At 43.6% G+C, this 15444-nt stretch overlaps 1 protein-coding gene across 1 annotated transcript; it reads left to right on the top strand.

The window, feature by feature from the left end:
* Window positions 1-3408: 3408 nt before the first annotated feature.
* On the top strand, window positions 3409-10825 carry CLN5 (CLN5 intracellular trafficking protein). Its single transcript, XM_071431042.1, has 4 exons — window positions 3409-3931; window positions 6288-6453; window positions 7625-7850; window positions 9639-10825. The coding sequence occupies exons 1-4, from the start codon at window positions 3807-3809 to the stop codon at window positions 10148-10150; spliced, it is 1029 nt and encodes a 342-aa protein (XP_071287143.1). The 5' UTR covers window positions 3409-3806; the 3' UTR covers window positions 10151-10825.
* Window positions 10826-15444: the final 4619 nt, after the last annotated feature.

Below are 15444 nucleotides of genomic sequence, written 5' to 3'. Positions count from 1 at the left end.
GGGTTCAGGTGTGGCTGCAGTGTAGCTCAGGTGGGAGGCAGGAGCTTTGGCTTAAAAACAGCTCACCAGGAAAGGAGCAGGGAGCCTCTTCTGAGGTGTCTCAGCAGAGCAGAAGCAGTTTCTGACTTTTCTCACAAGTTTTTATCAGACCTTGAGCAACCAGCTGCACAGCCTGAAGAGAAGAGAGTAGGTACCGTCTCCTCCAGAGTTCAAGGGATTGAATTACAACTCTGCCCTAGACCCCAGCCTTTTTCCTCCTGCCCAGGATTGAGAAATATGTTTTCTCTGGTGGAAATCCTGCTTTGACGTGCCTTAGTTGCCTGATGACAGCTGTTAGCTTAAATTTGACTTGGACAGCTCTTTGTATTTCACAGGCACTCAGCTGACTCATCAATTCGCTCATTCCTACCCTGCAGCAAATCCCAGAGGGTTCATCTCAGTTTAAAACTCATGATGAACTTCCCCTGCATCCTTATCCCAACCCTCATCCTATCTTTCAGGCTTCAGCAGACCCCCCCTAGAATTCCAGCTTGGAAAGAGATAATTTCCATCACCTGCCCCCTAAGCTAGCAGATAAAGGAGAAGCTGCCCTGTAATCCCAATGTTTGCTGAACTGCACATCTGCCCCAAGCACAGCTCCCATGCTAGCTGCCAGGGTCAAGGAGATCCTGAGGGGAACTCTTAGCAGTATCTTACAAAGCCCAGTCATTCCCCCTCCTGTAGAAAAAGACATGGCTTTCTCCCAGCCCAACTCACAGCTCAGGTGGCATCTCAGGCTATGTAGCAAAGTGTAGAGCCCAGGAGCTCTGTTTCTGACCCCTTCTCTCAAAATTCCTTTCTTACCCCTCAAAAGCAGAGATTGTGCCTCTGACTGATGAACTCCTGTCTTTCAGAGCAGCTTCAGCATGATTTCAGGTGATGTTTGTATTTCTCAGTATGTGTCCAGCTGACTCAATAGCTGACATATGCCAGTGTGAGTGGGGAAAAAACCCCCTGTGATTGGTAAAGCTGCCAGATGTGTAGCTTTATCTGCTGTGCTTTCAGCAGATAGCTTTAGCTTTATCTGCTGTGTGTTGTTTTCACTAATCAAAAAAGAAAATATTCTGGAAAATGAGAAAAATTTAGGAATCCTGTCAGGTCTAAAATTTTGATCTTTGTAGCCAGTTTCAGTATTTACTCAAAGCCTGTTACTGGACAAAGATGCAGATCAGCTCTGTGGGATTATAATGGAGAATTTGACATGTTTCTGCATAATAAACTAGACAATGTCTTTTTAGCTCAAATATATTTAGTCATAAATATATTGGTGGTTTATTTTCTATGTTTACAGCATAACTTAGGTTGCATGAGAAAAAAAAGAACCAAACCAGTTCCTCGCTGCAAAAGTTTCCTGTGGGATGTGATGAAGTGAGATATGAAAATGCTATTAAAAAAAAAATCAACCCCTTCAGCATCTACATAGTGGAGATTTAATAGTCCACACTGCAAACATATGCTGAGTGAGGTCTAAGAACCTGTTCACACTGCATTTCTAGTTTGGCTAGTGAGCAGTTATGGCACCTTCATTATGCCTTTTTACTTCCTTGCATCCTGATTTCAAAGAAGGAATAAATTAGCCTTCCTTCATTTCATAAAGCACTTCCAGAGTTACACATCTAAATCTCTAGCACTAGGAATTACGGCTATATTCCAAACAAACACATATCTTTTTGAACAGATTAAAGAGCTGGTATATTGCACTACACTCAAGGTATGAAACATGCATGATTACTGGCACACTTTATTTTCTAACAAATAAGCCCAGAGATTTTATAAATCGGACACAATTAACATGCATGAGATTAAAATGAGATATGGATTGATTATGTAAGCATGCATTAAATTAATGTATAGTGCTGAATGGCATGGGATTTTAAAAATAAACTAGAGAATCAGAGAGCAGGGAAGTGAGATAAGGAAATGTTGCTGAAATTTAAAGTTTTAAGGTTTTCTGAATATCTTTAGTACCCCCAGCATTACTGAAACTGATATGCAGCTGCCTATCCTGCACTTTTATGAAGGATGCAGGGTTTTCCACCTGCAGTTTTGTTTGAACATACAGCCTAGCACAGTGCTGACTAGAGAACTGATTGTTCTTTAGGGGCTCACAAGAAATGAGCAGGGATATTTTTCTGGCTCCTGATGGTCAAAAGTCCACAGCACAAGTTATTATTTACCCAGTGAGTAACACACACCAGTGTTTTCATCTGGATGCCAACTACTAAACTTAGCCTCCTGGACTCTGATACCAGCATAGCCAGTTTTGGACTCTACAGAGCTGGAAAAAGCTATGTTTTCTGCAGGGATGCTGGTGACAAACCTCTCTTCACAGTTTCTCTTAGTTCATCTGCAAGACAGCTCTCACCATTACCATAAAGATGAGAGAATAAAATGCTATATGAGTCCTGTAAAGTGTTGTGATTTGAAAAAGTGTTCTGAAATGGGTGGCAGATATACAGACTTAGCTTGAAGCCCTGAAAAGTTTCAGATAAGACATCTGGGCAGTCTGTGGAGGCTCAGGGTTACAGGGTTTATCACAGCAAAAGCCTGTCTGCCATTTGGTGAACCCTCACGTCATCATCCCAGGGCCAGGCCCAGAGGTCACCCCCTCAGGAGGTTCTGGGTGTGAGGATGGGCACTTGATGTGCCTTTTACAGAATCACAGAATCAATTAGGTTGGAAAAAACCTCTGAGATTATCATGGGGTATGGTAACACCCCATGTCAACTACAACATGGCACTCAGTACCTCCTCAGTGCTGCATCCAGTCTGTCCTTAAATACCTTCAGAGACAGTAACTCCGTTAGGCAGTCCATTCCAATATCCAATTACCCTTTCTGTCAAGAAAATTCTTCTTGATGTCCAACCTAAATCTCCCCTGGTGCTGCTTAAAACTATGTCCTCTCATCTTGTCACTGATTACCTGGGACAAGAGACCGACCTCGACCTACAACTTCCTTTCAGGGAGCTCTAGAAAGTGATAAGGTTTGTATGAAAGACATTCTGCGCTGTTCTTGTGAGCCAGCAAAGGCCTCCTGAAGATAGAGGAAAGCCCTGTATCTCTCCTGAGGAAGACACCAAGATTCTCACCATGGCGACGTAATGAAGGAAAGAAAGTTAAAAGATACGGACTCTTGCTGGCTCACAGAATGACGCGGCTCCTTGGTCACCTACTGAGAACTTTATTTCTTTCTTATAACCAATGGGCAGTGAATGTGTCTGTTAAATAAATGTAAATATCTTGAAAAAGTATAAAAGCAACATGTTGCTATAATAAATCTCTCTTGCACCCTTCTGATGGAGTCGTGGTACTTTGTGCTGTGTCGCGCTCGATAGCGACAAGGTTCCCCATGAGCTTCCTTTTTTTTTAGGCGAACCGCCCCCACTTCCCTCAGCTGCTTCTCGTAGGACTTGTGCTCCAGACCCTCCACCAGCCTTGACGCGTCTCCAAAGCAATGCGTGAAAGGACAACGTTCAGAGGATCCCTGCTCCATCCGAACGATAGCGACATGTAGTTCCTTGGACCTCCAGAAAACTCAGTCGCAGTTCGGCCGGGTGACGTTTCTCACGGATGATTCTGCACCCTGCTGGCTTCCCTCGGGAGGAGGAGGAAAACCACCCCCGCTCGGTCAGGCCCTGCCCGCAGCCCGGCCTCGGCGGGCACCGCCGGCCTCCCCGGCTCCGTGGGCGGGCGCGGGGGCGGCCCCTTCCCGCCCGGCCTCCTCCGGCCCCGCCGCTTCCCTGGCGGCTCTGGGCCCGGCTCTGCCATGGGCGCCGCTCGCTGCTCCCGGCTGCTGCCGCCGCTGTGGCTGCTGCTGCTCCTGGCGCCGTGGGGGCCGCGTGTGTCGGGGGAGCCCCGCTCGGCGCGGCGGCGCTGGCCGGTGCCCTACAGGTGAGTGCCGCCCCCGGGCCTCGGCCGCGCCGCGCTGCTCCTGCTTCTCTGCGCCTTAGACTGAGAGGCCGTGCGAAGCTTCCCCTTTCTGATCTCGGGGTGGTGGTCACTGACACGGTGTTTGGCGTGTTCGGCTTGCCGTGGTGCCGTGCCAGGCCAAGAGCTGCGCTTGGTCTCTGCAGCGGGAGGGATTGGCTCCCCGGGAATACTGCCCGCTTTAAACACGCTCCTTAATGCCCACAGGAAAGGTGGTGGTGAGGAAATCGGGGTACGGGTTTGTTTTTTCTTTTTAAATTTAACTTAACATCATGGTTCGTGACAAATGAAACGGTACAAAATCCCGTTCGCTGCTCCAGAGCTGCCTGACCTCCAGAATTCCTGGTGGTGTTGGGCCACAACTGCACGTTGTGTTGTGAAAACAGCGATTTGGCCGTGCCGGGGAAACGAGCCCCTTCAGAAGAAGCATTATGCTTAAATGTGTATTTTGTGCGGGTTTGCTGTTTGTAAAGGGAGTAGTTATCAATGTTTGACTGCAGCTTAATAATGCACACCTGAAATTTTGAGAGCTTGTTGTGCAATTCCCAGCAGTTAAATTTGTGTCAGGTGATGCCTGAAGGAGCTGGTCTTGCAGTCATGAGTTGCTGGGATTTTCCAGCAAGTTCAGGAATTACAAGACTGGGCCTTGGGATGGTCAGATTTGGAGAACAATCCTGTTGGTGTGAGATGCTCAGAAATGTGGGGTTTCAGTGTTTCTTAACATGCTCTTTACCTTCTTGTCACATGCAGTGCAAGGGGTAATTGAAAATGTAAGGTGTGCAAGCTAGAAATAGGACTTGAATGTGTGGTTGGCCTAAGTTTTTGTTTTCTATATGTTTTTTTCAGACATACTTGTTAGGATTGTTTTTCCCTTCTTTTTCTTTTCTTCCCCCCCGCCCCGGCTAACCAGACAAGATCTGGACAAGCTGTGCATGTTACAGTGGGTTGATCCTGGCTGGATGCCAAGTGCCCACCAAAGTCACTCCCTCCTTCCCAGGTTCTGCCTCCTCCTCCTCGTGCTGCAGGGAGATGGGGAATGGGGGTCAGGCTCATTTCATCAGATGCTGTTCCTGCAGGGAGAGGAGTCCTTCCCCTACTCCAGCGTGGGGTCCCCTCCACAGGAGACAGTTTTCCATTAAGTTCTCCAACCTGAGTCCATCCCACAGGCAACAGTTCTTCGTTAACTGCTCCAGCATAGGTCACTCTTCCATGCAATCCTTCAGGCACAGTCTGTTCCAACAGGGGTCCCCCAGAAGGTCACAAGTCCTACCGGGAAGCCTGCTCCAGCATGGGCTCATCTCTCCATAGGTCTGCAGCCTGCTCTGTGGGGTCAAAGTGTCCTTTTAAGGGATCCACCTGCCCTAATATGGGCTTGTTCCACAGGCTGCAGGGGAATCTCAGCTCCAGCTCTTGGAGCAGCTCCTGCTCCTCCTTCTTCACTGGCCGTGGTGTCTTCAGGGCTGTGCCTCATACATATTCTAACCCCGCTCTTCTCTGGCCACAATTACATTGGTGCAGTAACTTTTTTTTACTTCTAAAATCTGTTATCACAAAGGTGTTGCTATCATTCCTTAATTTCTCAGCCCAGTCCAGTGCAGGGTCCATCCTGGAGCTGACTGGCATTGGCTTTGCCTGACAAGGGGCAACCTTCTGGCAGCTTCTCACAGAAGCCACCCCTGTAGCCACCCTGCTACCAAAACCTGGCCACACACTCCCCCTACACTTGTCAAAAAGGTTCTTTGCTGTTTGACTATAGTGTGATAAGGAAGTGAATTGGGTCTTTGGTTTTTGAGGTTTGATAGGAATGAAATAGAAACAACGATTCCAACAATGTTCTTAGACCTCTTTATCTAAATTAGCATAGAGGGATTAATTATTTTTCTGGACTTTGCAATATTGTAGAGTCAAAATAGCTGTTTTGGGGACCTCTTACTATAGAATAGCAAGAGCAAATTGGTCAATCCCCATGTAAATAAATTGCCAGGAGAATGTTTTTGAGGCAGATCTCAAACTATGCATTACTCAGCATCTGTGTATCTCTAATCTGGTGAGTATGTCACCCTTTGTAATCCACATTATTTCCACTCCTTCACGATCAGTACAATATGACTTCCATTTGTGAGCGTTAAGTCCTGAAGTCCTGTTTCTGCAGATGTGCACCCCAGCAGCCCTATGAACTTGTGTACTCCAATTGTTGCAGAGTCTGGGTCACAGAATGTGTCTTGAGGGGTGCTGGACATGTAAGCTGTCCCCCTCAGGAAGCCATGACAGGTACTCCAGCTGTGTTTGTCATTCTGTGTGCTTCTCTTTCTCAACACAGGCGCTTTGATTTCCGTCCCAAAACCGATCCTTACTGCCAAGCTCGCTACACCTTCTGTCCCACTGGCTCTGCCATCCCGCTTATGAAAGAAGAGGATGTCATTGAAGTTTATCGACTACAGGCTCCAGTATGGGAATTCAAGTACGGGGACCTGCTAGGACATTTGGTAAGGTGACTTTTTAACAAAGTTAGAATGACAAATTCAGCTGAATTTAACAGGAGCTGCTAAGAGTGGGAGCTGTAAGGTTGGGATAGGCTTGTATGGAAGAATATTAGAGCACACAATTAGAGCTGGGCTATCTGTAGGGCGGATATTCAAAGACCGCTGAGTTTCAAACAAAATGTACAGGATTCAGCTCAGCTAAAGACAAGAGCATGACCAGCATCGTTGGTGGGTTTGAACACATTCCCACTGTAGCTGCATAATGAGTGCTTTGTATGCACCCCATTATGTCTTGGATTATTCTTGGATTATGTCTTTTCTTCTGTGCTATCACCACATCAAGAAAATACCTTTATTTGTCCCCTTATATCAGGTAAAATAGTTGCTTAGTGTTTTAATTTTTCTCTTGTTAAAATCTCACATATTTGCTTGGACATTGGTATCTGTCAGGAGCAGACAGCCAACGGTCAGAATGGTGGATCATGAGAAGTTGGTTCCTTTTATAGTTCTTTCTTGAGTGTTATGATGAGTATGGGATTGAAGTCTCCATTCATGGAATCATGCAAACATGAAGTCTCAGCTTTAGTAATATTTATAGTTATAGCAGTAGCAAAATTAATCTTCAAAGCATGATTCCTAACTAGTAAAGAAATGTTAGTGCATCAAAACCAAGCACAAAGAGTTAGACATGGGAATAGATTCAAATACTGTTATCTCAATTGTTAACTAAGTTTGGATTTATGTTTTTCTGTGCAGCTTTTAAATGAGGTATTTATATCATAGTTTTATGGCATTTATTAGAAAGATCTGGTTTTGGTAACTTGGTTCTGCTCTTTATTTTTCTGATACCCCCATGAAGTTAAGGATTCAAAAGACAGCTTGAGTCTTGATGATGAGCTCCCACTGAGTATCTTCTTCCAACTGACAGAATTTACAATGGATGGATAGACAACCACTGAGACAGCATGATGCTCTGAATAGTAGTGTGTGTGTGTCATGCAATCTGGTGTATTGTGCTTCAGTGTTACAGAATTCAAGATGTTATAGGAACTCCCTCTTCTCACCCTGTTACAGAACAGCTCCTGAGCATCTTACCTTCTGTATAGGTCAAGCTGAAGTTGTTATGAAATCAATGTTTTGGTTGTTTGGTTCTTTGTTTTTTTCTATTTTCCAGAAAATTATGCATGATGCTGTGGGTTTCAAGAGCTCTCTAACAGGCAAAAACTACACAATGGAGTGGTATGAGCTCTTCCAACTTGGGAACTGCACATTTCCACACCTGCGGCCTGGCATGGATGCACCATTCTGGTGTAACCAGGGAGCTGCCTGCTTTTATGAAGGAATAGATGATGCACACTGGAAGGCAAATGGAACTTTAGTTCTTGTGACCACAATATCAGGTACATTTTAGAGGCTTTGGATAATGTTAATACAAAACATAGAGTCAGCCTTGTCTTCTGTAAAGCAGTATCTTTTAATTTATGTTCTGTAGGTTATTTGCAGCATTAGTCAATGATGCTGATTTCAGACACTCTGTTGAATACAGAAAGTAGCATGAGGCTGCTGCCTTTTGAACAATTCACACTGGAGAGTTGTTAAGTGAGAGTCATTTGGTGTTGCTGTACAAAAACACTTGAGTCTCTTGAGTGTAAAAATAGCAAAACAGCTTAAACAGAGTCATTATGGGCTCTTTTCAGATGGCTTCACCAAAACAAAATCTTCTATTGTGAAGTGGCAGATGACTGCTGAGATGGAAAAACTGTTGAAAACATGTTCATTATTGAGCAAACCAATAAGGCATATTTAGAAACAATCTCAAAGATATAAAAATATTAATCTCTATTTCTGTACCCTTCATTATGTGTCCTAAAAACTGTGAAAATGTCCCCAGTAATAGGTCTCTGTCATATGTTGTAGAACAAACCTAGGCCTTACACTTCAAAATACATAGGTGATCACCAGAAGAGTTTCCTGCTGTATACTGATCACTGCAATCCTAAAATAAAAAGGTCATTCACATAAATCTGATTGATTGCTCTAGCAATAGAGTGAATGACTTACAAACAAAGTTCACTGAGGACTTGGGGAGTTACATTTTGGGTGATGAAAACTGCTTAGTTTCTGAAGTTGGTGCAGTGTGAAAGACATAGTGGAGAGTCAGCTTACAGCTTTGTGTGTGCCCACTTCCACCCTTAGCAGCTTTGCTGGCCTCAGTCTCCGCATCATCTATCCAAGTGCTGCTAAGACATCGTAGGCAGTTCTTTAAACAAGGAAGTAAAGTGGAGCTGCTTTCCTATGAGTTTGTAGTTTGTGACTGAAGTATTTGATGTCTGATACAGTTGGATTCTTTTGTATGAATACCAAATTAAAATTTTTCAAACAGCTAGGAAACTTGTCATGTTTCCTCTCTCTGTGGATTATTGGATGCCCAAGAAAGGGGAGGCTATACTGGTACCTCATGGAGGCATAGTTACAGTCTTCCTCACCTTTCTTGCTTTCCATTTCCATGAAACTTTCAAGGAAGTAGCATTTCTGAGAGCTTTCAGTTGTCTGAATTTCACAATAACTGTCAGATTTCTAGTCAAAGAGGGTGAGTGGATGCAAGCACAGATGAACAGCATCATGAGCTGAACTTGCTCCCTTCAGAGAGCTGGCAAAAAGCATCCCATCTTAGTGGTCTTACATCCCACCCATAATTTGGCTCAATTCAGCTTTTCCAGCTGTGCTAAATCAGCATGGTGTCTCAGTTTGCATCTCTTTTGTGAAGAAACATGAAAATTTCTGCTCTGAATTTTTGAATTTAGTTAAAACTTGAAGTGCAGAAATGTCTATTGTTCTGGTGAGCATTTTTCCAGCATCTCTTGTAGACTGTACTACCTCTGTCCTGTTTGTCTGCATGGATAATGCAAAGTGAGAAGTGTCATGTTCTCTGGTGTTAGAATGTTCTGGCATAGTTGCAGGAAAAGTATCAGGAAAAGGAATTACAGTTTAAATAATCTGCATGTAAGTGTAGTTTATTTAGTGGGTTTTCCCTTGCCCCTCTGACCTAAACCTTGTGTCTCTGTATGGTGAGGTAGTGTAGGTAAACTTTTGCAGTGGAGGCAGGTGAACCTTTAAACAGATGGAAAATATTTTGAATTCTGCATTTGTTACCTGATGTCTGCAATACTTACTTTCATCTCTTACAGGAACCATGTTTAATGAAATGGCACAATGGGTAAAATACGACAATGAGACTGGCATTTACTACGAGACCTGGACAGTTCAAGCAAGTCCTGACAAAAACTCAACAGTGTGGTTTGACTCTTATGAGTGCTCCAAGTTTATACTGAGAACCTACCAGAAACTAGCTGACTTAGGAGCTGTATTTAGGAAGATACAAACAAACTACACAAGCATAATTTTATTCAGTGGAGAACCTATTTATTTGGGGAATGAAACATCTATTTTTGGACCACAAGGAAACAAGACACTGGCAGCAGCTATAAGAGACTTTTACAATCCATTTAAACCTCATCAGAGTGTCAGAGAGCTTTTTGTGGATCTTTTCAAAATAATTGATCGTGTTATCTTGAATCATCAGTTTTACCTCTTCTACAACTTGGAATACTGGTTTTTACCTATGAAGTCTCCTTATCTCAAAATAATTTATGAAGAGGTCCCTTTGCCTGTTGGAAGCAAAGCATCCTCTGGTATATGATGGTCTACTGAAGAACAAAACTTGCCTTTATGGCAAAAAATTCTTAAGGATTTTGGAGCGCTACCATGATGATGTGAAAGGGTTGTATGTTTCACTGCCGACTGTAAAAGTTGTGTTGGGAAAGCTTTGCTGTACGAAGTGAAAGACTCAGCATTTTTTTTCTTACTACCTGTATAACACATTCATGAGTGCTTCAGCATCTCTGACCTGGCCAGCTTCTGTGTAAGCATGGCCCCTGCTGCCTGAGGGGAGACTGCAGTGGCTCCTCTGGCTGAGCTGTGCAGTGCCAGAGGGGGAATGGGGAGGCAGCTGCCTGCTCTTGGCTCGGGGACTCTTTGCATGCATGGCCACGTGGCAGCAGATGGCATCTGGCCACCAGCAGAGGTGGGACACAAGTTACAAGGACTAACTCGCTCAACATGAGTGTCTGGATGTGTCCAGTTCCTTCAACATGTGCCTTACACTGCTGTTCCTGTAGTTCTCTGGTTTGTACAGCTGGGGCCTATGAACTATTCTCTGGTATTCTGGGGCAGTGAATGTACTGGAGGATGGCATGGGTGATGCTTTTTCACCACTTTGCTTCCTTCAGCTGCACTGGAAACACCATACAGATGGCTCTTCTTCAGTTTCATGTGTGTTCTGTGACACAGATAAAAGCCAAACTGCCTGCCTTGATGTTGACTCATGCATAATTGCAGTGTTCTACCAGTCTACTATCTTGAAGTCTACTTGAGGCTTCAGTTGGGTCAGTTTTGTAGAACTTGCGTATATTCCTTTCAATTTTTTTTAAAAGCATAGAAATCTTAATATGAAAGAGATAATGACAGCTTGTGGGGCAACAACATTGGAGGTAAAAATCCATGCTTGTCACAGAGCTGCCTCTAAAATGTGACTGCAGCCTCTTGCTGGCAGTGATGTTTGCAGTAGTGGTGCTGTGCCAGCTCTGCTGTCCTTGAGTCCTGTTCCAGGCTCAGCTTAGAGCACTTTGGCATCTACTTAGTTCCTTTTAAACCCAAGGGACCAAAGTGAGAGGAACACTGGCTTTCTGCAAACTACTGAGGTGCCTGCACACTGAAAAAACCACAACTGCAGCAATGTAATCATCTCCAAGTGTTCACTGCTCACTTGGATGTTTTTTTTTTAAACTAGCTGTGGGATGAATTGTGCTCCTTGCAGAAGTTATTGCTGCCTTGTGGCCAAGCAGGAACACAGGAACGAAAGTCTGCAGTTTCATTTGGCTTGAGCCAAGCAAATACCCTGCTGCAGCCAGAGAGGAGAGTACACAGTGCTTGGATTCAAATAATAAGAATGGCAGAAAATTACCCTTGTATTCAGAAGGTCACTACAATTAATTAGTTGAATTGCATTATCATGTAATGGGATGAGCATGAGAGGTAATGGGAGAAGAATGAGAGGATGAGCACACCTCTCTTCAAGCTGCTACTTCCGCTGGTAGGTGAAACTTCATCTTTTACCACAGACTGAAAGACTTGAGTCTTTTTAGCCAAAGTCACAGGCCCTTGTGACTGAGCTCAGCTTTAAGATTAAGACACTGTCATGGTTTCACCCCAGCCAGCAATCAAGCACCACCCAGCACCACCAGGAAGGTAGTCCAGGAGGCTCTAGGGAAGTCAAAGGGGCTGCAGCAAGCCCATCTACAGCAGTTACATTCTAATTGATGCATGGTTTTATGTCTCTGAAACCCTCAGTGTTGTTAAACCCACTTTTGTCTTCCCAGGAAAAAGCCTCAACATCACAAACCACTGTTCAAAGCTCTGAAGGGGAAATAGGATCACAGAACCAAGCTTCTACATCACACTGGCAGTGATGTGGGGATTGCTCCATGCCACTCACATGTCTGTTTCACACTTCGAACACTATCCTCACTTTAAAGGTATTAATTGCCAATGCAGGAGCTGCCCTTTATATAACATACATGAGTTCCTTCTGAGGCCAGTATTTATGAGAGAGCTCTCACTTTCTTTGCTTCTCTCAGCTGGGGGGGTTTGTGTGTTAATTAACTGTTCAGACTGAATGCGCAGCTGGCTGGGAATAAACTCCACCAGTACAAACTGCAGTCCTGAAGGAGGTGCTGTTGTTGCAGTTAAACTGGAATGACTGCACTGGAATGAGTGTAAGTTGTTGAGCGCAGTGCTGTCTTGTAGGTAGAATCCACACTCCTTGAGTTCAGCCTACAGAGTTAGATCCAAAAAAAACTAGAGAGGTGATAAATAGGCTAATTCTGCAAAGTTTAGACAAGCCCATAATAGATCCATAAAAATGACACTTTTAAAACTTAAAAAGGAAGCATTAGGTGTCACAGCTTCTGTGCACCTGATGATCTGCTTGTGATGGAAAACCACCTATTCACCTCAAACACTTAAGGATGGCCTCCTCTTGAAAGTCACACAGGGAGCAATAGGTAGGATCTCACCTATTTCACTCACAGGCAGGTGGTATTAGCACTTGCCCAACAGGAGGAACCAGGACACTGTCCAGACTGCCGGGCTCAAGGATAAGTCTGGCATTGTGTCACTGTCACTCTGTCTTTACTCACACTTTGAATACATGGCTTGTTCATCACTTTAGACTCTGCTTGGTCCTGCTCCCTGCTCTGATGCACATTGCACTTGAGGGCAAAAATATACAATCATTCTGTACTACAATGATTTCCAAGTCTGCACACTGGTCTTGTGTAAAACTGCTGCATTGCCACACCTGCGGGCTGCTCGGGGTTGTAAGCCACACTTCATTCCAGGAGGGTTCTCCAGCAAAGCAGATCCTGGCTCCTCATCCATCAAGGTCAAACGGAGTGTGCTGCTCCTGTTTCTCAAAGCACTGTGCAATGGAAGTCACTGGTACCAATCTTCTCTGCCTTCCCCCTCACAAACCCACCCCCAGATGTCCTGGATTAGGAGAGCTGCTGCCTTCAATATCTTAACTTGTAACCACTTGGATTTAGAGGTAAGATCTGTCACTGCACACATTAACTCCTACCCAAAACTGGACAACCAAGCCAACACCTGAGTTTTGTTATTCTGATAATATGAAATAAAGGTGAGCTTGGGAAAAATGATACATCTATGCCACTCATGTTCCTGTTTCTGGTGAACTTTGTGAGTCTGTGGTACTTGTGCCATGATTTTTATGTATTTGAATTGTTTCAACATCTAGAAGGCAAAAGAAGACATACTGAATTTGCTCAAAAAGCATTGTAGGCTTGCCTGGCAAGTTTATGTCATAGCTTGAATGAAGGATGCAGTAACTGATTCAATGTATAAAAACTGCTGACCTCCCATGGAAGAGGGAGACAACTGCTTTTAAGCAGTTTTCTTTTGCTGAACATCCTAATAACCAGTATAATATGGTGTTGCCTTCAGGAAGGACTTTTTGAAGTCAGTGCAACAACACAGGCTTCTCAGAGCCAGCCAGTTACCTTGCTGGGGAAGCAGTTTTGCTACAGCCACCCCTACCACCTTCAGCTCCTAATACGTTCCTCACACCAGGGTCTGACAGAGGCCTCTCTGTGAGCAGCAGAATCCTGGGTTTCCAAGGTGTGACTTCCAGGAGTGGGATCTGGTACTGAGGTTGTGCCTCGCCTTTCAGTTATTCCCACTACCAACATGTTGGCAACTTACCATGCAGCATCGGGACACCTGCAGTCAAGGTCCAAAGAGCTTTTGGCTCCATTACTAATTAGTATTGTTCACATTAATTTAGTGAAAACTAAATCCTGTCCCCAGACTACAAGTGATACTCCACCTTTCTCATACAGGCAGTTCTGAGAGTCAGGTTATAAAAGACACAGAGCTTTTTTACTTTTACGGACTAAATATATTGACACCTTTTGTACAAATAAAAGCAAATTATAGTATTACATTAATTTAACAAATTCTAATACAAAAACCGGAGTTATTTCATAAAATGCAATTTTTAAATCAAAGCTCTACAGAAACATACAACTCCCCTATAAAGATGTCCAGTCCGCTGAGCATTGTTTGCTCAAAATATAGTTATGAACTTAAATACACTCATAAGTGTATTACACTAAATTATACATTCGGATAAACATGACTGAAATCAGAGATGAAGGAAATCTACTTACGACAGAAGGAGCTGTACAGCTCAAGTGAGAAGCAGCCACCAGCTAAGCTCAACCCAGCCCGTGGGGGCAGCTCTGCCTTGCTGAGGGCTGACCACATCTCTCAAACATGCAGCTCTCCGGGCAACACTTCAGTGTTACCATCAGCAACCTCAAAGAGAAAATAACTGTTGGCAGTAAGAAATGAAGTCACAAGCCACGTCCAGATCACAGGCAGTGTCTTGCCTACACCACTTACAAACTAAAAACTTTCTTTAATAAAACTGATTTATAAAATGTTCGAAACAAATTTTTGCCTATTGCTCTACTTCACCAAGTCTACTCCTTTTGAATTGTTAAATATTATGAAATTACAGAACTAGCTGAATTAAAGGAATACAAAAATTGTCATCTATTAAACATCCACTTTATACATAAACATTTCTGAAACAGATTTACAGTATACAGTTAGTTTATACAGCTTAAGCAACTGTTCCAATGTCATTTCTGTCAAACTGAAAGCAGCCAAAAGGTCTAAGGTTTTGTGAAAAGGTTCTTGGTCAACATTCAAATTTTACCTTTCTCGCACTGCTCACACCCACATCATCAGAATAACATTGCTGGGTTCATTTCACAAACCATACATTATTCCATCTCACCGTATGCTGCCAAACCGGGTAATGTGCAAGAAAAGCTCATTAACTCCAGTGTGGTTTTAAATACAATGTATCTACATTTTTCCCCAGAATGCTTTCGCTTCCTGAGCTAGACATAAAATACCTTAAAACAGGTTTAGACGCAGATCTGAGACCCCATAAGCAAACTACATTAAAATGCATAGAGCGTGGAAAAAACCCCACACCACTTTTGGTAGCTCAAACTACTGGCTGTTAGCGCTCTAAATACATTTTAGATGGATCTAATAATCTGTTGAATAAGGTGGTAAACTTACTACTTTAGTTGTCTAAATTTATTATTGTATATTGCTCTTGCCTTTATGACTTAACAGAATGTGTGTATTTCACAGGCTACTAGACACTCCTCATAATCGTCATCTTGTCATCGAGGTGACTGGATTTAGAAATGCTACAGTCTGCAACAAAAGCATGCAATTTTGGTGGGGTTTCACTTGGCTTTTTAAGATCAAATATGATTGTGTCCAATACTACTAATCTAAATCAAAGAAAAACACCATATTAAAACTGGTGTTTTG

This window comes from Agelaius tricolor, unplaced genomic scaffold (assembly GCF_023055355.1).
Source record: "Agelaius tricolor isolate 1412-34295 unplaced genomic scaffold, bAgeTri1.0.p SCAF_7, whole genome shotgun sequence".
NCBI classification, from domain to species: Eukaryota; Metazoa; Chordata; class Aves; order Passeriformes; family Icteridae; genus Agelaius; species Agelaius tricolor.
This window is presented reverse-complemented; position numbering and strand designations above follow the sequence as displayed.